At 48.1% G+C, this 20,250-nt stretch overlaps 1 protein-coding gene across 2 annotated transcripts; it reads right to left on the reverse strand.

Annotated features, from left to right (window-relative positions):
• Positions 1-12,846: 12,846 nt before the first annotated feature.
• On the reverse strand, positions 12,847-19,325 carry LOC4329109 (uncharacterized). 2 transcript variants are annotated; one of them, XM_015768276.2, is made up of 10 exons: positions 18,980-19,325; positions 17,241-17,368; positions 16,258-16,311; positions 15,600-15,707; positions 14,976-15,044; positions 14,815-14,895; positions 14,140-14,259; positions 13,619-13,777; positions 13,208-13,288; positions 12,847-13,121 (listed from the first exon to the last, which is right to left on the reverse strand). In XM_015768276.2, the coding sequence occupies exons 1-10, from the start codon at positions 19,233-19,235 to the stop codon at positions 13,047-13,049; spliced, it is 1,131 nt and encodes a 376-aa protein (XP_015623762.1). In that variant the 5' UTR covers positions 19,236-19,325; the 3' UTR covers positions 12,847-13,046. The 2 variants fall into 2 exon arrangements, with proteins under 2 accessions (XP_015623762.1, XP_015623761.1); XM_015768275.2 differs by having other exon boundaries at positions 15,600-15,713.
• Positions 19,326-20,250: the final 925 nt, after the last annotated feature.

Consider the following 20,250-nt stretch of genomic DNA (forward strand, 5'->3'; position numbering starts at 1 on the left):
GTCGAGATGTCATGGCACAGGGCTGGCGTCCTGCTGCTAGGGGGCTCAATCCTGCCTGCCTGTCCCGGGGGTTCCGGCCGTAGGTGGGGTTGGGTCGGTACTCTTGTCTATGGCTAGGATGGGTTGGAAACTATGTCACGTCTTCCGTCCATATACCGTGGTGGTATGTGGCACGTGGTTACACGTGAGGAAGATGTGTCTTGTGGGTAAAGATGTATACCTCTGATCAGAGTATAATCTATTCGAATAGCCACGCTCTCGGTTATGGGCAAGCCGAGCAATGTACCCAAGTTAGTGTTTTAATTCTTAAAACCTGCTTAACAACTAAAATGTGGAATGGTTGGCCTGGGTTGGCTTGGGACGAGCTGGGACCCAGGGTCGGGTTGCCAGTTCGGTCTGAATCATCGTAGGCCTTGGGTTAAGGCAGGTTCGTGTGGGTTCACGACCTTGTTTAATAATATTGTATAGCTCTAGAATCGTGTTTATAAAATGGCTTTGGGTAACTAGGTGACTTTTAAATGCGGTTTACTGCAAAACTTAACCCCTATTATTATCCCCTTGTACCCCCTTGCATTAATCATGCATCTGCTGGTGTGACTTGCTGAGTACTGTGGTTGTACTCACTCTTGCTCAATCTTTTCCCCCCCTTCAGTAAGAGAAGCTTTGGAGAAGAAGTCTTAGGTGGAGTCCTGGCTTATACCCCAGTTGAGCGCCTGTGAAGATGGAGCCGTAGGCCCGCTAGTCCGCTGCTGTTTATTTTTGATTGCCAGGCCTGAAGTGCCTTTGTAATAATGTAAATATTATCGATATAATAAAGATGTGTCTTTTATATCATGTTTGTGTGGTGTACCCCGGCTTTTCCTGGGACGGGGATTAATACACTAGCGTTCGGGAAAATGCAAATTTTCTCGGTCGCGACACTTATGTCGATGACTTGGTTGTAAAGACGCGTAACCAGGAAACGTTACTCTCAGATCTAGCGGAAACTTTTGAGAGTCTCCGCTCCGCCCGCATAAAACTAAACCCCGATAAGTGTGTGTTCGGTGTACCTGCGGGCAAGCTTCTCGGGTTCTTGGTCTCTACCCGAGGCATTGAGGCCAACCCCGAGAAGATACGGGCTATAGAGCGGATGCGCCCCCCCAGCAAACTTAGGGATGTGCAATGCGTCACCGGTTGCATGGCCGCCCTAAGTCGGTTCATATCGAGGCTGGGAGAGAAGGCGTTACCCTTATTTAAGCTTCTCAAACGCTCTGGACCGTTTACCTGGACGGAGGAAGCCGAAAATGCTCTCACCCAGTTGAAGGCGTATCTAAGCTCTCCCCCAGTTCTGGTCGCCCCGGAGCCAGACGAGCCCTTGTTACTCTACTTAGCGGCGACCCCGCAAGTAGTTAGTGCGGCATTGGTTGTGGAGCGCGATGAGGACAATTCTCATTTCACGCTTCCCCACCCTGTGCCGACTTGGCCCGGGAGAGAGCAGGGAGGAGAGGCTCCCGAGCCGAACGGTGGCCCAAGGCCCCCGACGACCGGAGTTGGCCCTCTGCCCGCTTGTCAGACGGTGCTAGGAGCCCCCGACCCCCAGGAAGGCCCTGAGGCCACTGTGGGAAGGCCGCACCTATCGCCCTTTGACCCCGAGGCTAACCCTGTGCTGACTCGACCCGGGAAAGAGCAGGGAGAAGAGGCCCCCGAGCCGAACGGAGGCCTAAGGCCCCTGACGACCGGAGTCGGCCCTTTGCCCGCTTGTCCGACGACGCCAGGAGCCCCCGACCCCCAGGACGGCCCCGAAGCCACTGTGGGAAGGCCGCCCCTGTTATCCTCCGACCCCGAGGTCATCAGCACAGAAGACAAGTGCGCCCCGCGAGGCTGCTTGGACGAAGAGTGCCCCAGGGATGCGGCCCCTAGCGAAGAGGATCGGCCCCACCGAAAGGTGCAGCGGCCCGTCTACTTTGTTAGTGAGGCCCTCCGGGACGCCAAAACCCGATACCCTCAGGCCCAGAAGATGCTTTACGCTATTCTGATGGCCTCGAGGAAACTGCGCCATTATTTCCAGGCGCATCGGGTCACTGTAGTTACGTCTTACCCCCTCGGTCAAATCTTGCATAATCGAGAGGGTACAGGACGGGTGGTGAAATGGGCAATCGAACTTTCTGAGTTCGATTTGCACTTTGAACCACGCCACGCTATCAAGAGCCAGGCCCTCGCCGATTTTGTGGCAGAGTGGACCCCGGCTCCCGAGCCCGTCTCGATCCCCGAGGCCAGCACGGACCCCTCGCAGCTGCCTCACACCGCCCACTGGGTAATGCAGTTCGACGGCTCCCTGTCTCTTCAGGGCGCCGGTGCGGGGGTCACGTTGACCTCTCCGAACGGAGACGTCCTCAGATACTTGGTCCGCCTCGACTTTCGAGCGACCAATAATATGGCAGAGTACGAGGGACTCCTTGCCGGACTCAGAGTGGCAGCTGGACTGGGGATCCGCCGCCTCCTGGTGTTAGGCGACTCCCAGCTGGTCGTTAACCAAGTCTGTAAGGAGTACCGGTGCTCTGACCCGCAGATGGACGCCTACGTGCGCCAAGTACGGCGTATGGAGCGCCATTTTGACGGGATTGAGCTTCGGCATGTGCCCAGATGGGATAACATGATTGCCGACGAACTCTCACGGCTCGCGTCCTCGCGAGCCCAGACCCCACCGGGCGCCTTTGAAGAAAGGCTTGCCCAGCCGTCGGCGCGACCCGACCCCTTAGGGGAGACGGATGCGCCTGACCGGCCCCCGAGGCCCGTCGGAGTCCAGGCCTCGGGACCCGAGGGGAGTGCTCCCAACTCCCTTAGATTGATTGCTTGGATCGCCGAGATCCAAGCATACCTCATAGATAAGACTCTACCCGAGGACCGCGAAGGGAGTGAACGCGTCCATCGCATTTCCAAACGCTACGTGCTGGTAGAAGGGACCCTCTATCGGCGCACGGCTAATGGAATCCTCCTGAAGTGCATTCCTCGGGAACAAGGCGTTGTGCTTCTTGCCGATATCCATGAAGGCGAATGCGGAGCCCACTCCGCTTCGCGCACCTTGGTTGGTAAAGCTTTTCGCCAAGGTTTCTATTGGCCGACAGCTCTTAATGATGCGGTCGACCTGGTCCGGCGATGTAGAGCGTGTCAATTCCACGCCAAGCAAATCCATCAGCCGGCCCAGGCCCTGCAGACCATACCACTTTCGTGGCCATTTGCTGTCTGGGGACTCGATATCCTGGGACCGTTTAGGCGGGCCCCGGGCGGGTTTGAGTATCTGTACGTCGCGATCGACAGGTTCACTAAGTGGCCCGAGGCTTATCCGGTCGTCAAGATCGATAAGCACTCCGCACTTAAATTCATTAAGGGCATCACGGCCCGGTTTGGAGTGCCTAACCGTATTATTACGGATAATGGCACCCAATTCACTAGTGAACTCTTCGGCGACTACTGCGAAGACATGGGCATCAAGCTCTGCTTCGCCTCACCTGCCCACCCCAGAAGCAATGGCCAAGTGGAGCGCGCCAATGCGGAAATCCTCAAAGGCCTTAAAACCAAGACCTTCAACATACTCAAGAAGCACGGCGATTCATGGATCGAGGAGTTGCCAGCGGTGCTCTGGGCAAACCGAACTACACCAAGCCGAGCAACCGGGGAAACGCCTTTCTTCCTCGTCTACGGCGCGGAAGCGGTTCTCCCATCCGAGCTCACCCTGAGGTCTCCTCGGGCCACCATGTACTGCGAGGCTGATCAAGATCAGCTTCGCAGAGATGACCTCGACTACTTGGAAGAGCGAAGGCGGCGCGCGGCCCTCCGAGCCGCGCGCTACCAGCAGAGCCTGCGGCGCTACCATCAGCGTCACGTCCGAGCCCGATCACTCTGCGTCGACGACCTCGTCCTACGCCGCGTCCAAACGCGTGCTGGATTGAGCAAGCTTTCACCAATGTGGGAGGGTCCGTATCGAGTGGTCGGCGTCCCCCGGCCGGGCTCCATACGGCTGGCCACGGGCGACGGCACTGAGCTCCCTAACCCGTGGAACATCGAACACCTTCGTCGCTTCTACCCCTGAGGGGGGGGGTCGGGTGTCAGGTTTCGGGCTCGGGCCAACCCCGCACCCCCTCGGGCGTGTAGGGTTGGCCGGGGGCTGCCACACATGCACATTCTTATTTCTTTTTCAGTATTTCAATAAAAGCAGTTTCAATTTCCTAAAGGCTGTATCTGTGCTGTTTTTTCCTTTTGAAGAATCTTGACTTGAAATAGGTCACTCGTGCTCAATCCTGCCCTCGGGGGCTCGGGTCGGCTAAAATCGCCAAACGGGGCCCAGAACCGAGCCGTGCCCCGAGGCGTGGTGAACTCCGGGGGGGAATCGGCAAAAACCCACAATCGGGTCACCCATAACCCTCGGTCACCACGTTCCCGGCCTGGCCAGTCTCGACATGTGGATCTCCCCAGGCACTAGCCCCGACCCGCGCCTTTTGAGGACTAGAACCTGGGCACGAGCCCTTATTCAAGCTAAGACACAAAAGGACCACGGCACAGATCATCCTCATCTCATACTCATAGCAAGATGAAATTAACACAAAAATTTCTTCATTTTTGATTACAGATTAAGTTGATCTATACAAAAAAGAGGCCCGAAGGCCTTAGAAGAAAGAAAAGAAGAAAAAACTGAAGAATGGCGGGGGTCTGGGGGCTCAGTCCGATGCGCCCGGATCGCCGGCCTCGTCGTCACTGTCGTCTGCACCACCGGCATTGCCCTCCTCGTCGGAGTTGGGGGCGAACGCGAGCCGAGGAGCCGAGCCCTCGAAGCTGTCGACGATATGGTCGGCGGCATCCCGGACCTGCGCGCGCGCGCGGTCCTCGGTCCCAGGAGGGAACTCATCCAGCGCCATCCATGGAGAGAAATTGGGGTCCCTGGCCTGGTAACTCGCCAGGACGAGCTCCACCGCTCCTTGGGCGAGGTTACTCGAGGATGACTTAATCGTCTTCTCGAGCTCCTCGGGGAGCCGTTGGAGAGCCCCAGCCATCTTCGAGAGGCGCTGGGCGAGGCCTCCCTGGTTGGCGGCGTACTTTACGGTCCGCCCTCTCCAGAGGCCCACTTGCCGACCGGCGCAATCTAGGCGGGAGACGGCGTCCCAAAGCATGCCGGGCCCTACCTCGCCTGCCAAGCGGAGGGCTTCGACCTCCCCGGCGGACGAGTCTAGCGCACCCTGCAGATCGGCGATGGTGCGTTCGGCAGCTGCGAGGCGGGCGGCTAAGTCGCTTTCGCCCGCGGCCGCCCCGCCGCTGCGCGCCCTCGCGTCCAGCTCCTTCGCCCGCGCCTCGAGCTCAGCGGCCCGTTGGTTCAGTACGGCCCTCTCGGCGCGGGCACCTTCCAGATTACGGCGCGCCTGCTCCTCCTGCGCTGCCTCGCGGAGGGACAGGCTGTCCGCCAGCTGTTGCGCCGCGGCCTCGGCCCCCTCGAGAGCTCGCTCCCGCTCGGTGAGCGCGTCCTCGCGGAGGCGGAGCGTGAACTCTTCTTCGGCGCAGGCAGCCTCGTGCGCCGCCAGCGTTGCTTCCCGGATGGTGACGGCGGCCTCGCGGTCCGCCAGATCCCTCTCCACGACGCAGGCGCGCTCTTCCAGCGCCATGGCGCGCGCCTCAAGGGCCTCTTCGCGCCGCCGGGACGCCGCTTCGGTCTCCGCCGCCCGCTGTTCTCGGGCAGTGGCAGCGTCAAGCACCCCCTGGGCGGCGTCGAGCTTCTTCCCTAGCTCCGCCTCCCAGCTCCCGTATTGAGGGCGGAGGGTGTCCTGCGCCTCGTTCATCACGGTGGTGGCAATGAGGGCAGCCCCCCGCTCCTCCTCCACTTCCTTGGCGATCTCCGCCAGCACCTTCTTACGGGTTTCAAGCTCCGAGACGTGCCGGCGGTGAGCCTTACGGCCCACCTCCACCATGGCCTCCACCGAGCGTCGCCCCTCTTCGACACGCGCCCACGCGGCGTCGAGCTCCGCCCGCTCTGCCTGCAGGGCCTCCACCTGGGCACTTAACCCATCCAACACCGTGGTGTTTGCGGCGGCCAAGGCCTGCAGAAGGGGCTCTGCGTTCAGTGGGGCGATAGAAGGCGTGGGGAAGAGCCGCCTTGGAGAGGATGCCACGCGGCTCGGGCCGCCGATGGAAGTGCCGGACTCGGGGATGTCCCCCGGACCCGGTTGGTCCTGAGCGTCGCCCGAGGGAGTGGGCCCAAGCGACGCGCCCGCGGCCTCGTCACGAGCTGCCTTGGAAGTCTCCATCGCCTCGTCCTGGCGAAATCCGGCCTCCTCCCGAACGGCTTCCTCGGCCTGGCGGGCCCGGGCGACTTCCTCCCGAGCGGCTTCCTCGGCCTGGCGAGCCCGGGCGGCCTCCTGGGCGGCCTCCTCGGCTTCCCGTAGGCGATCCACGGCCTCTCGCCGGTCAGATTCCCGCCTGCGGGCCTCTGCGGCCGCCGGATCCTCGGCCTCAGACTGGCCAGACTTGGAATGGCGGGAGGGACGCGACGGGATCTCGCTGAAACAAAAGAAAAGACCAGAAGATGAACAAGATGGGTGAGTGAAAACTCGCGTTGAGAGAATGAATACAGCCACGATGGGTGAGAGACGAACCTGCGAGGGGGTCGGTTAAACGACCACTTTGGAGGGGAAATGAGGTTTCCCCGAGATGGTTCTGTCTCCCCCATCTTGCGGGGCCGCTTCTTCTTGCGCTCCCCCTCGGGCTGCGATGTTGGCGCGGCCCCCTCCGGGCGCCTGCTGCTGGCACGCGCCACCCCGCCCCCTCGGGGAGGAGATGGGGGAGGTGTTCCTCCCTACTTCCTCTTCCCCCGGGCGTCGGCAGGGCGGCTGCTCCCCGGGCCCCTGTCGCGGGACCCAGAAGCACGACCCCCTCTCGGGGTAGATTGTTCCCCCCTGCGGCTCCCGCCTGCGCCGTCGTGGCCCTTTGGAGCTCGCTCCTCTGAGGCCCCGACCACCATCATAATGGTCAGGATGGAGGCGCGGTCTGGATCGCTGCAGAGGGGGAGGATTCCTTGGGGAACGAGGGCCGCCTCTATGGAGTTGAGATTCAGCACCCGTTGGACCAATATCTTGAAGTCCTTAGGAGCCCAGTCCCATCTCACTTCCTGGTGGGTCCTCGTGAAGTCTTCGGACCCGGTGTACTCCCAGGCGCCCCGAGCGCATCGCTGGAGCGGCGCAATCCGACGACGGAGGTAGTCGCCGTACACCATGGCCCCTGTGAGCCCCTGGGATCGCAGGCCCGCCAGGCGGTCGAGGACGGCGTCATAGCCATCCCCCAGATCTACCGGCGCCTGCCAGCTGGAGGCCTGCGCCGGGGGCTGGCTCGGAAGTCGGAGGCGCGCTTCGTCGGCGAGGGGAGTGTAGAACCAGTCGCTCTTCCAGTCGTCCCACTTCTTGCGGAGGGCGCAGGGGATGTAGCGGTTCAGCACCGGCCCCCGTGGCTGGAAGTAGCAGCCACCGACTACCGATGGCGGCGACACCGACTGCACGGTGAAGAACCACCGGAACAGCCGAAGAGATGGGCGCACCCCAATGAACATCTCGCACAGATGCGCGAAGATGGCCAATGTCATCACCGCGTTGGGGGTGAGGTGCGCCATCTGGAGATCGTAGAACTCCAGAACATCCATGAAGAAAGAAGAAAATGGCGGAACCAGCCCTGCCATTGCAAAGGGGAGAAAGAAGACGGACCGCCCCGGGTAGTCTGGCGCCGGGCGTCCCTCGCCCAGCGTGACTATCTCCCGGCCGGTGGCAGATTCCGGCATGAAGCGGCGCGGCAGCCCAGCCTGCCTCTCGCTCACGATGCGGGAAGGCGGCAGCACGCTACCATCGAGCAGAGCGGAGCCCCGTGCCATGGCGCCGGAGGAAGAGAAGATTAAGAGCGAGCGCGTGTGGCGAAGGTAGGGCACAGGAAAGAAGGAGTTAGGGCGCAAGCGGCGAAGACAAGGGGAATAATGGCGAAAGGAAGGAAACAGATCCCTTCCTCAGTGCCTTTATACTCTTGCCAACGCCGTGCCCGGCTCCACGCTTCTCGCGCCCACTATTTCGCCCCCTCGTTTCTCGCGCCCACGCTTCCACTAATCCCATTCGCCCGCTTGCGGCGCATGAGGTGGATATGCGGTTGTGGCAGTCGAGATAGATCATATCGTGCGTGCGTTAATTACGCTCGCCGACCGAAGCGACGTTACCATATCTCCAGACGAAACGAATCGCCATGTCCAGATTCGTGTGCTACTCAAGTAATGTGGCGGTATTGAAGAGACCGCTCATTATTGACAGCCGAGTTACCATTGCCGATGTGCGTGGTTTGTGACCGTTGGTTTTCTGCCCAATTGTGGAGACCGGTCCCACCTGTCACCAAGCCTTAGGAGTGGCGTCACGCCCGACCGTTTCCCTTAAAGAGGGCGATTGCCCTGGCATAACGCCGGGGGCTACTGTCGGTGACATGGGATCAGGAGTATCATGACTAGAGGTTTGAGGCAGACACAATCGCACACGTGGCCTGGCACCCCCGAGGGACGTCGGGCCCGAGGGTGATGTGTTCGCCCTCCTCTTAGTCCCCCCGAGGGGGTCGGGCCGCACCCGCCTCGGCCCCGAGGGCCGAGGCGCCCCGACCCCTCGTGGGTTTTTGCTCCGAGTGTATGGGTTAGGTGAGCACAGTGGGGCTCACCTAACCACATTTTTTGCGGTTTGGCTGAGCGTGTCACGCCGCATGTAACGCAGTGCAGTGCACTCATTTATCCGGTCTGTGACCAGTCACAGACCGGTCAAATCGCGGGTTAGGTGGCGACAGGCGATCTGACGCACGCCTCGCCCCATCCCGTCAGGACGAGGGCTTCTAGGCGCTCGCCCCCAGCTGGAGCTAGCGTGTTACCTCCCAGAGATGGCACGATAGTCCTGGTCAGATATATGCCAGGCTTCATCCTAACCATTACAAGCAAGATGTTGTGTGAAGAAGGGCGAACATGTAGATTGCTAAGCTGACACGTGGTGGACAAGAATGACCGACGTGACTGGTCTGACACCGGTCATGTCGTCAGCGGACAGCCACGATTCCACGTCGCATCTGCTCCCGGCGAAAGTGGAGGTAGTTGTGGGCCGTCTCATCAGAAGGTGACTCGGACGGCAACTATACAAATCTCTGTCCATTTATGAAAAGGTGGGGTAAGTCCCCACAAAAAAGAGAGAAATGGTGCATGTGGTATCCCCTTAAGATATAAAAGGAGGACCTTGCCCACTTAGATGGGGGACTGGACTTTTCCAGATTAGGAACTCAGAACAAGGGAGAGGCTGGCATATACTTTGTAGCTCCTTCATACACAGATCTCCCAAAAACACAGGAGTAGGGTATTACGCTTCTCAGCGGCCCGAACCTGTATACATCGCCCGTGTCTTGTGTGTTTCCTGTCTCGCGAACCTTCCACATACAGAGAGCTTAGAATCTCACCCTGAGTCCCCGGCCGAACTGGCAAAGGGGGGCCTGCGCGGTCTCCCGGTGAGGAGCCCCACGCTCCGTCAGTAGGCTAAGAGAAAATTACAAATAACCTTATAGCCAACAACAGGTTAACGGTATTATTAGCCTTGCTGTTAGCCGGACGAAATAGCAAGGACGGTCGGCGCCGCATGGCGTCGCTGTTGTCGCGGGATAAATACCGTCTGTCAGGATGACTTGCCGAGAGAGTCGTACCTGCGCTCTGGTTCAGTTTGATGTTCCCGAGCTGGCCAACAAGTGAGAACCCCACGGTCGTGCATGCTGGAGTGGGCATCCTTCTAGGCACGTCGACGCCGCCATGCACCACCATTGCCGACCCGGAGTACGTAGCCGCGCGCGTGCACTCCTTGGATCGTTAAGCCGGTGATCGTGGCCAATGCGAGCGGCAGGTAGCTTCTCGACGTGACGAGTGACGACACGGGGCGCACAACGTGTGATTGCTCACGCTCTCGGGTACGAGATCGATGTTTCCTGCTCTCCATGGACAAAGCTAGCATGAACTAGTCATTGGTATAGACGAGTTAATATACCGCAAAGCATATGCTCTACGTACATCATCCAAAAATTCATATATAATTGACAAAGTGAAGCTTTGATGCGCCGGTCATGACGTTCACTGGTGGAAAAACCATTTTTGGTCGGTCGACCAGATTTCACAATAGTCCCGGTTATATTAAAAACCGGGACTAAAAACATCTTTAGTTCTGATTTAAAAGCTCCAGGGTATTTTTCAATCTTTAATTACCAACCGGGACTAAAGATCTATTTGTAGTTCTGGTTGATAACACCAACCGGGAATAAAGATCTCCATACGTTTTACTCCCGACCAAAGATTTGTAGTTCCGGTTGGTACCAACCGAAAAAAAGATCGACGCAGATATCGGAGAGATGTGCCGATCGGATAGAGGCCATCTCCGCCTCTCCTTTTGACTCCTCTCCTCTCCTCAACATTATCTTCTCTCTCCTTTAACTCCTCTCCTCAACCTTATCTCTATTCCTCTCCTTATCTATTCCTCTCCTTCTCCTCTCCTTCTCCTCTCTACTACAGCGGCGGGGCGCGGAGGGCCGGCCGGCGCGAGGGCGGCGGGGTGCGGAGGGCCGGTCGGCGCGGCGGTGGCTGGCGGCCTCGCGGCGGCGCGGGGCGCGGAGGGCCGGCCGGCGTGGCGGCTGCGGCATGCGGTGGCGTTTTTTTTTTTTGGAGAACTTGTGATTCGTATTTGAAATTGTTGTGTGATGTATTTGATTTGTGTGTGATGTGAATATGTGATGAATTTTTCAGAAGTTGTGATGTAATTTTTTTAAGATTTTGTGATGTATTTGAGATGATCGATTTGTGGATTTGGAGGCAATTTGAGGATGATTGATTTGGGATTATGGGGACAGGATGGGGTGAAATCAATATATTAAAAACAGTGAAGAAAAGAAAAGAATAAAGAAGCAACCGGATCTAGCCTCTTTAGTCCCGATTGGTAACACTAACCGGGACTAAAAATGCTTTATCTTTAGTCCCGGTTGGTTTTTACTCCCGGTTATTTCACCTGGGACTAAAGATAGCGTCCCAAATTCGTAGTCCCGGTTGAAAAACCGGGACTATATAGGGGTTACGAATTGGGAGTAAAAACCACTTCTCCACCAGTGGTTGCACGGTAATTAATCTGATCCAGCATGTTTAATAGGATAATTAAGATTGTGACAAACTGAAGGGTTAATCTGTTAACAGAAGTGTAATTGCACAAGTGCTAATCAGACACTACACGTGCATGTGTAAATTATTATCGGAGTTGGTGTAAGATCGCTTGCTGATTAGCTTAATAATAAATACAAGCTTTAGTTGCTTGATATTAATATCTCTCATCATCATTCATATCAATGCATTTCAACGGACGGGCATTTTCTAGTATATATAAAAAAACAAATTCAATGTACGAATAGTAGTGTACCGTTAACATCTGAATTTCTCTTTTTTTCCCTTCATGTATAGATCGAATTTGAACTTGATTTTTGATGGATTGATAGATATCACTATACTCTACATGACTTCATTTTCATTTATAAAAAAATCATAATTTTGTATCGAATTTAGAAGAAAAAGGTACGCGTGAGACATCCCCTCGAGAAATTAGAATCCACTCCCATTGCTAAACCTAGCATCATTTTTTTTATATAGATAGGAGAAAATGAGTTGTGATCGTAAAGAAAAATAAGAATGGTGAATATAAAATGCTAAATGATTTATGATAATTTTATTAGTAGTTTTGTGATATTTTATCTTAAAATATATAGTTGTGTGATAAATTTATTGTTCAATTTATAGTTTGTAATATTTTGATTAAAATGTCTGTAGTTTTGTGAAATTTACCAAAATGAATCTGGAAATCATAATTTATATAGCATGATAATAAATAAAAGCTAAGCTACATTATTTAGGAAAATAAAAAAGCACACAAGAAATTAAAAGTTAAACTTCATTTGTTCTGTAGTTACAATTTTTTCTGCAAATTTTGTTTTAGAACATAAAAGTTCACATTTTCGGTTCTATACTATCAAGAGTTATCGGTTACTTTAATAGTATCCAAAGTTCCCTCTATTCCCTCTATTCCTTTTCTTAAGGACTCCCATCATGTTTTCAATCATTTGCCATTCACTTTGACTCTGTTTAGGAAGCTTATGATTATTGGAAATGTAAGCAACCGGCTGGGCAGAATGTAAAAACATGTTTTGGAAGCTTTAGATTCTTTAAAAAAAAAAGCTCTAAAGAAGAAGCTAAGCTAGAAAGTTTTTCTAGCTTTTAGTTTATTTTCTAAATTTACAGCTATAGCTTCTTAAAATCTAGAAAAAAAAACTAGAATATTCAAGGGAGCTATTGATTTTAGAAGTTGTATCTACCCCAAGCTACCCTAGACATGCTCTAGAAAGGCAGGTTTTTCACCTTCTAGCTTCTAATTCATTTTTTTAATTTTACAAATACATCTTCTAAAATATAGGCGAAAATATGAAAAGTTTGAAGATTCTAGAAAAAAAAAACAACAGCAAGAAAACCCCCATACAGCACATTTGGCAAAGATTGACTATATAGAAAATTCCCTTTCTATCCAAAAGGGTTGAGCGTCCATCTATTTCTGTCCCCGTCCCATTTGTCCGTACCACAAGTACATGGACACACCGATGAAGAAATCATATCTCGATCTGTATATAGTAGAAACAACTCACTAAATCAAGAATATCGAGCAGATAAGGAAGATGCATTTTTGAACGATCAAAAAAAAATGCTTCTTCTTTGAAGACCTAGGACTGCCTAAATCAGTAGACAAATTTATCCATCCAAGTCCCTGAAGAATGCGAGCGAGCTAGGGGTATAAATACACCACCCCGCAAAGGGGAGGTTCCATGGGGAATGTGATACAATGTGCTCGATATAAATTACAAGATATAATTATACGCATTTTCCACCATCTCATGCAACTCTTCTATACTTGTAAAATGTAAAAACATGAAAACAGTATATGCAACTCTTGTTTTATGGCAACTGGTCATTTCTTTGAGCCAAATCGCGTTGAATAGAGGAACCACAGAATCCACATTGGAGATATAACAACAAAATATGCCTGCAGTTTGGTCAGGGAGAAACTTAAAAGGTATTCCAACAGGAGTAACACCAACGAGACAAAGGGAGTTGTTGAAAAGTACTCACCAAGCAGAACGTAATTATCTCAGTTGCGAAACCTCTACTGTAACTATTGGATCTCATTGCATCCTGGAGAAATATCTGGACCTACATATATGTAATTCATGAATTTAGTTACATATTCATGCGTTGGAGTCACAGGATAGCAAGTTAACCACCGTCATGTGAAGCCCTTTTGGACCCATTAGAACATGTTCAATCGTCAAGACACTGTTGTATGTAATTTTTCTTCCACATTATTTATAGACAGCACATGAGACATGATGTACAATAAGTTGCTTCCTCCGTTTCATAATGTAAGACTTTCTAGCATTGCTCATATTCATATAGATGTTAATATGATTAAGACAGTTAAAAACAAGTCAACCAAATATATCAAGGGCAAAGGACTAAAAGATGATATTGGAAGATGGGTACCTTATGATGAAAATTTTGAGCCAATAACATGAAAATCTTGAGTTGTTTATAAGGTGCAGAAATACATGATCGGGAGATGGATCCACCCAAGAAGAAGACATTAGGCTTATCAACATCGCGAATATGCTGGCCACATATTGCCTTACAGAACCGTGATACCTGTAAAAAGTTGGAACATATGTCAGGAGCAATGACACAAAATCATTATCCATCAAGAAAATTAGGTACCGCTAGCTTACCAATGCTTCTACATCAGTAATACAAAGAACTTTTATGGAAGCATGAACTAAGAAAACTTCAAGGACTTCGAGTGCTTAGCACAATATTTTCATAGATACCATCCAACCATTTCAATATGTTATATATATCACTTATCAGTATATTTTGCATGCTTAATGCAGCTAGGTGAGAACATGGTTTGAATTGCATACTTACAAATATTAATAATGCATATTGCCTAATAAATAAGAGGTGAACACATATATGGGTTCACCAACATGGAAACATAATCATGTAGGCACCTCATGGTAGGGTCTGTTCATTGCTTGTATGAAACTCCTGCCATGTTTATATGTATGAGAAAAGCAGGACTTTGTGTATGATACCCCCATAAGAAAAGTGCCATGAAGATTCCTGAAATACTGCAGATAATAAAACCATCAACAAAGAACTCTTGGAAATCAGAAAGGGATAAAGATTCCAGTTTGCACATCATTTACACAACAGGTGATTAATGATGTGTAAATTAACTGTGGTACTGAATGACTGTAGCTCAATTTGCATAATGATTCTAAGTGCCTAAATAAACTTAGGAATTTAATCCCATTGGCTTATAAATCATATAAGCCAAAAATCTGACTTAGAAAACTAAGCCAATAAGCCTAAGTAGCCCTTAGTATGGCAGTATAACGAATTTTAACATAAATAAGTGAATGTAGTCGTATTTTAAAAATGTAAATAATCAGAGTCTCAGATGAGCGTGTTTAATTAAGCTGTGAAGAACAAATTTCTGGAAGGTTTTGATAATGCGATACAAGACCAATTCACATCAAAATATTGCAATAAACTTGTAATATTTAGGAAAAGAAACATGCAAAATATATACATTGTATTTGGACCGCAAGATGCAGAAATTATATAATTCACAAGTATATACTGAACGCGAACATATTAATATATATAAACTGTCAATATACCTTAAGGACTAAATCTTTTCCAGGCCATTTATAAGCAGTCTCGGATAACCTGCTTCTTTGATGAACTTTTGATGTCATCATCTGCATTCATTTCACTTGATGAATAAACTAGTGAACTACTTCTGCATAATTTATAGCAGCACAAATATATGGTAAATTACCTTCGTCAACACAAATGCCTGTTCAAGTTGCCGAATTTGGATCCATTGTTCTGCAATTACACCTTCCATCTGATTCAAAAATTGTGAAACTAACAGTTGTTAAGCTTTTGTGAGATAGGTATAAAATAAATCTAGTAGCAGTGTAGCACCAATGAACATTAAGGTCAATCATAACGACGAATGGCTGCTTTATAAGAATGTTCAGCACTTCTTATGTGTAAGGGTAGCTCTTTGAAAACTAATTCTAGATAGCTCAACTGAACCACATAGTTTTTGCTCTTCATTGTTAAGACTTAAAACAAGCTACAGAAGATGATTTATATATTTTTTTACAAATATCTTTATTACACCATAGCCTCTTGATAAGCCACAAATGAGCACTTTGAACTTTACAAAAATAAGCATTAAACATGTTATTTTCCTCTGTCGAAATAATTAATACAGGTGACATGAGTAATGAGTCAAAGAAAAAAAAATTAAAACAGTAGCATTCAAATCCTACAGAGCATGATTCTGTTTATCTGATGACGAAGAAGGATAAAATAACTTAACAAATTTCCGACCTTGTCTGAAGGAAAGTAGATATTACTCTATTAAAGATTCAACTGATCAGTTACATAATACCTTTTTGACTTCTGAACTCAGAGATTCAACCCTTTTCTCAGCACCATTTGCTAGGGATTCTATTGAGTCAGCATTCTCATTCATCTTTCTGACCACTCTCCAGAGGAGCTGCACCTGCACAGGAACACTGTCAGGAGTCACATGATGAATTTTCCAATTGAAGTCTGATCTCATCATGTTCAAAATTTTGGTGGAGTTTTGTTTGCAACTTCTGCTAATTTGCACTTGTGGAATTTAGAAAATTCTAAAAAATATATATATGCTGACAAGTAATTTATACAAAATATGATATTATGTGTGTGATACAACAAAGACATAATTTTCCAATCTTCTACAAGTTTTTGCTCAAATAGATTAGTGTGGCATGATCTACATTTACATTTTTTTCAGAAGTTTCTAAATTACACAAAAATTAATTTGCAAATGTCCCTGGGACTAGCTGCAACTTCCTCATAATATTTTACTAATACTAAAACATTATACTGAAAAATATATGTAGCTTTAGCCAGCAGAATATAGAAACAAGTATATATATGTAATATATCATTTCAAAGATATGATTATATAATACACCCAACAAAAGAGGGAAACCCAATTATGGCATGTTATATCATGGATAATAATTAATAAATTATTCTAAAGATAAAGCGAGAGGTACCTCATCTTCCAAAGCTTTCACATTGCTTTCTGGGTAGGATTTGCTTTGAGATTTCTACATCCAGAGAGTGTAAATATTAGCATATGCGAGGAAAGAAATTATATGTACATCAGCAGTTGGACAAAATTTCTAGAAAGATGACAAATAGTTGAATACATCCTACTGCAGACATTTTCACAATAGGAGACATAAAATCATCAGAGTAAATGCTGAATAAGTCAGTTGGATGGGTCGTGCAGTGGTGGTTAAGGTCAAACATACACATTAAGTTTTAAGCAATCCCCACTAACATGTCATCTCACTAAGCCATTGAATTTCAAATATTGATAGAGAACATAGAAACTGAGATCTTTTAATTGTAAAAAAGATTCATAAAAAATAGTATATGAAGAAAATTATCCACTCATCTACAGATCTACTATTGCAGTGCTCATCTTATCTGCTCCCCAAGTCCCCACTAATATAGCCATAGATATTTGTTTCGGTAAGAATAATATGACCAGCTAATAAACGAAGTTATACGAGAACGATACTGTACACTCCTTTTTCAAAAAATGTAATGTGTGCATGTAGATTTTAATTGATATTCTACTTCCTTTGCCCCTATTTATCACATCTTCTCTTAGCTGCATTATGATTTAATACTCATACCAATTATTTTCTCTCATATTTCCTTTGTACTTAAGTATGGAAGACATGATTATTTCCTCTTCACTTTTTTCTGGTTTCATACCCTTCTTCATCTTTGTTCCCATCCAAAGTAAGTCTTATATTTTGAAGAGGAGGAAGTACATAGTTAGCAATGATACATCCACACCATTATTCACTTTATTAGTCCTAAAGTGGTTTTCTACAAAAAAGAATTCCATGATTTTTGAAGAAGAGATTATGTACAGTGCAAGTGATGTTTATTCATCTACAGCGAGATGGCTAACTTGTTACAGAGCAACATAACACAAGCATTCACTGATATAACCGCATACCTTGGTACTCTCATATTTGTTCATTAAAATCTCAATATCATGTTCCATAGTTCCAATAAGATTGCTGTTCTCTTCCAAATTGTTTGCTTTACTCTTCAAAGTTTTTGTGTTTTCCTCCAACAAAGATTCTGGAACAAAAAATATAAATTTTGTAAAGGTTGAAGGATGATATATTTATCAAAATTCAAAACAAATGCCATTGGCTCAATCAGCAGTAAAGAATTCCAGATGCAATTAAACTATATTGTTGACAGTGTCAAAGAAGCTTCGTAAGTTAGATTTTGCAAACAGAACTAGAGCATAAAGGGTCAAAAACATATTGGAAAACCATTACATATGGTGTTGATATGATATGCTACCAGGTAAGCTATTTCGATTCAAAGGAGAATACAATGTAAATGTGTGACCACGACGCACAGCCAGCTGCAGAAAGGCAACGACTCCAGCACAGCAGCAGCATTTTCAACCAATCAGGATCCGGTAAATTGATTCTTTCATCTCTAGTTCTCTTTGTTGTTAGGATTAGTTAACTATTGCAACGATCCAGTCCATATTTACTATTCCATTACAATGGGTGTTAGGACACTCGGTATGTAATGTGGTTCGATATCATTGATCAGGAATAAAGCAAAAGGAGATTAATCAATCTAAGTATTAGATCCCTATTGGAAATCCCAGCATCTAGCCTATTCTCTCCCCTAGCTAGCTAGTAAATACCACCCAGCTATGACAGGCTGTCCTCCCGGTGGTGTTTATCCCCTAAGGATCCAATAACATATTAACATCACAGGCAGGTAACAGTCTACAGTTAGGCTTAATTCAACTAAGTCTAGGAAAGCTTAACCGGTCTCATTGTGATAGATTGAATTCAACCACAGAATGAACCGACAACGAATAATTAGAAATTTGTTCGTCAATAGCATACCGCCATGAGGATCATGTTTATGGGTTTCAAGTTTTATGACCAAACCCAACTGCAGAAGAGTAAAAGACCAAATCAATGGATTTGGCAAGCAGTTTTAAAATCATAACACTAACCCTGCAGGTACAAACAAACAAAACAGGAACTAGAATAGCATAAATAACTCACAAGTACACAAAATAGCCAGAAGAATCACAATCATTCAGGTCCTTGATCCACTTTTTACTTCTTGGTCAGATTATAGAAAACTCATTGAATTGTGATTCTTATATTCATATAATGCAAAAAAGTACACTGCCAATAAATTTAAATGAATAACAAATTATAAGTGCAATGGAACTTGAAACAGAGTTTTCAAATTCTATGTTAGAAACAGTTGTACTTTTAAATCCAATTATTGTGGAAACGTTTACATTACAAACGATTAAAACTGCAAATAGTGTTACAAATTAAAATATTATAACTTCAGGAATAGCATATAATGTAGAAACAATAGCATAAATAATCCCTGAACCTGGAGTCAATATCGAAAGCTGAAATAAGTACAAGCATTGGTCAAATAACATTGTAGTTCCAATTCTGAATAAGTTTTTTTAAACCCTATTATTCAGACGGTGTGATTCAAGCAAAGTACTCGTCGACTCGTCGTTTACTTAGTACGCCCACGCAAGTTTTCGAGCACTAATATGTCAGTGTACGCACGATGAGCACAAGACATTTCAAATCTAAGATATGGCAAGAACACCAAACAGCGCGCAAGAAACAGCACTCTGCCGAGGTGGGAAAGGGGAGAGGGCCAAAGCAAGCGGTGCCTCACCCAAATGCAGAACCCTGAGCCTGAGCTCGTCGACCTCCGACCGCAGGGCGTCGGCGGGGCGCGACTCGATGGTTGCGGACGCGGCATGGGTGGTGGCGGTGAGGAGCGCGGCGACGACGACGACGGCGAGCAGCGCCACCTCTCCGGCGGAGCGGCGGCGGGGCGAGGGGACGGAGACGGAGGGCGAGATGCGTAGCCCGAAGAAGGCGAGGTGGTGGTGGAGGAGGAAGAGGACGGCCTCCGCCGCGGCGGCCATGGTTTTAGGGTTTTACGGCGGGCGGCGAGGGGGGTGGCGGGGGTTTGCGCTCTCCGCCGCCGCGGCGGTGTCCAAATATGAGCGGGAGGCGACAGGGGGGGGGGGGGGGGGGGGGTGGGGGAGTGGGAGGTGCTGGCCCGCCGCGACGTTGACTCATGAGATGAGAAACCCATGCCCTATTTGCAATCCCGAGGATGTCGCGGGTATAAGTTTTGCATAAATTTTCCCAGAAAGTTCAAATTCTAAATCAAAGAAGAGATAAAATGCTCGTACATTATATGAATATTTGTTTGACTTTAATATTCATCCTACTATAATTTCATATGAGTTGACTTAAGCCTAAATTACAACATAAGTCACTCTTGGAGTCTTTCTCTGTGCCATCAAGTAAACCCCTCTCTACTCATCTAGTGCAAAATAATATAGTCGACCGTTTGCTCTAAGAGCAGGTACAATAGTAGACTATAAGCCGGCTATAAACATATTTTAATGAGGTAAAAGAAGAGATATAAGAGCAGCGGGCTACAGATTTATAGCCAGCTGCAGCACAGACTCCAAGATGTATGTGTGTATAACATCTGGGACCTGACATTAATTATACAGTACATGTTTATTGGTAACTATTGTATCAACTAGCTATTAGCTAATTTGGAGCCCATAGTTGGCTGTACTATTAAACTTGCTCTAATTGATATAGATAGTATGTTATTTAAGCAATAGTTAATATGTTATACGTACAACAAACATTCAACACTTTTTTATTTTTTAATCAAGCTAATCTCTACTTCCAAGTTACTAGCCACCACTTCACGTTCATATTATACTACCTATGTCCCATAATAATTATATTTTTAGGAAATTAAAGACATATTAACAGCAAACATAATTTACCACAATAACCCTATTTAATAACTATATTGTATGCGTATATTCCATATGTATACTTGATTAAAAGGAATGTTAAGCGACACACCATATGTAATCTTAATTAAAAGGAAGGTTGTGGGTACACATT

The sequence above is a fragment of the Oryza sativa genome, chromosome 2 (assembly GCF_034140825.1).
Source record: "Oryza sativa Japonica Group chromosome 2, ASM3414082v1".
Lineage (NCBI taxonomy): Eukaryota > Viridiplantae > Streptophyta > Magnoliopsida > Poales > Poaceae > Oryza > Oryza sativa.

Coding starts and splice junctions, on each gene's coding strand:
- LOC4329109 (XM_015768275.2), bottom strand. CDS start 19,235: ATGGCCGCCGCGGCGGAGGCCGTCCTCTTCCTCCTCCACCACCACCTC. Junction 13,778..14,139: donor TGAACAGACCCTACCATGAG/GTGCCTACATGA, acceptor AACTTTTTACAG/GTATCACGGTTCTGTAAGGC. Junction 13,289..13,618: donor CTCAAAATTTTCATCATAAG/GTACCCATCTTC, acceptor ACATATATGTAG/GTCCAGATATTTCTCCAGGA.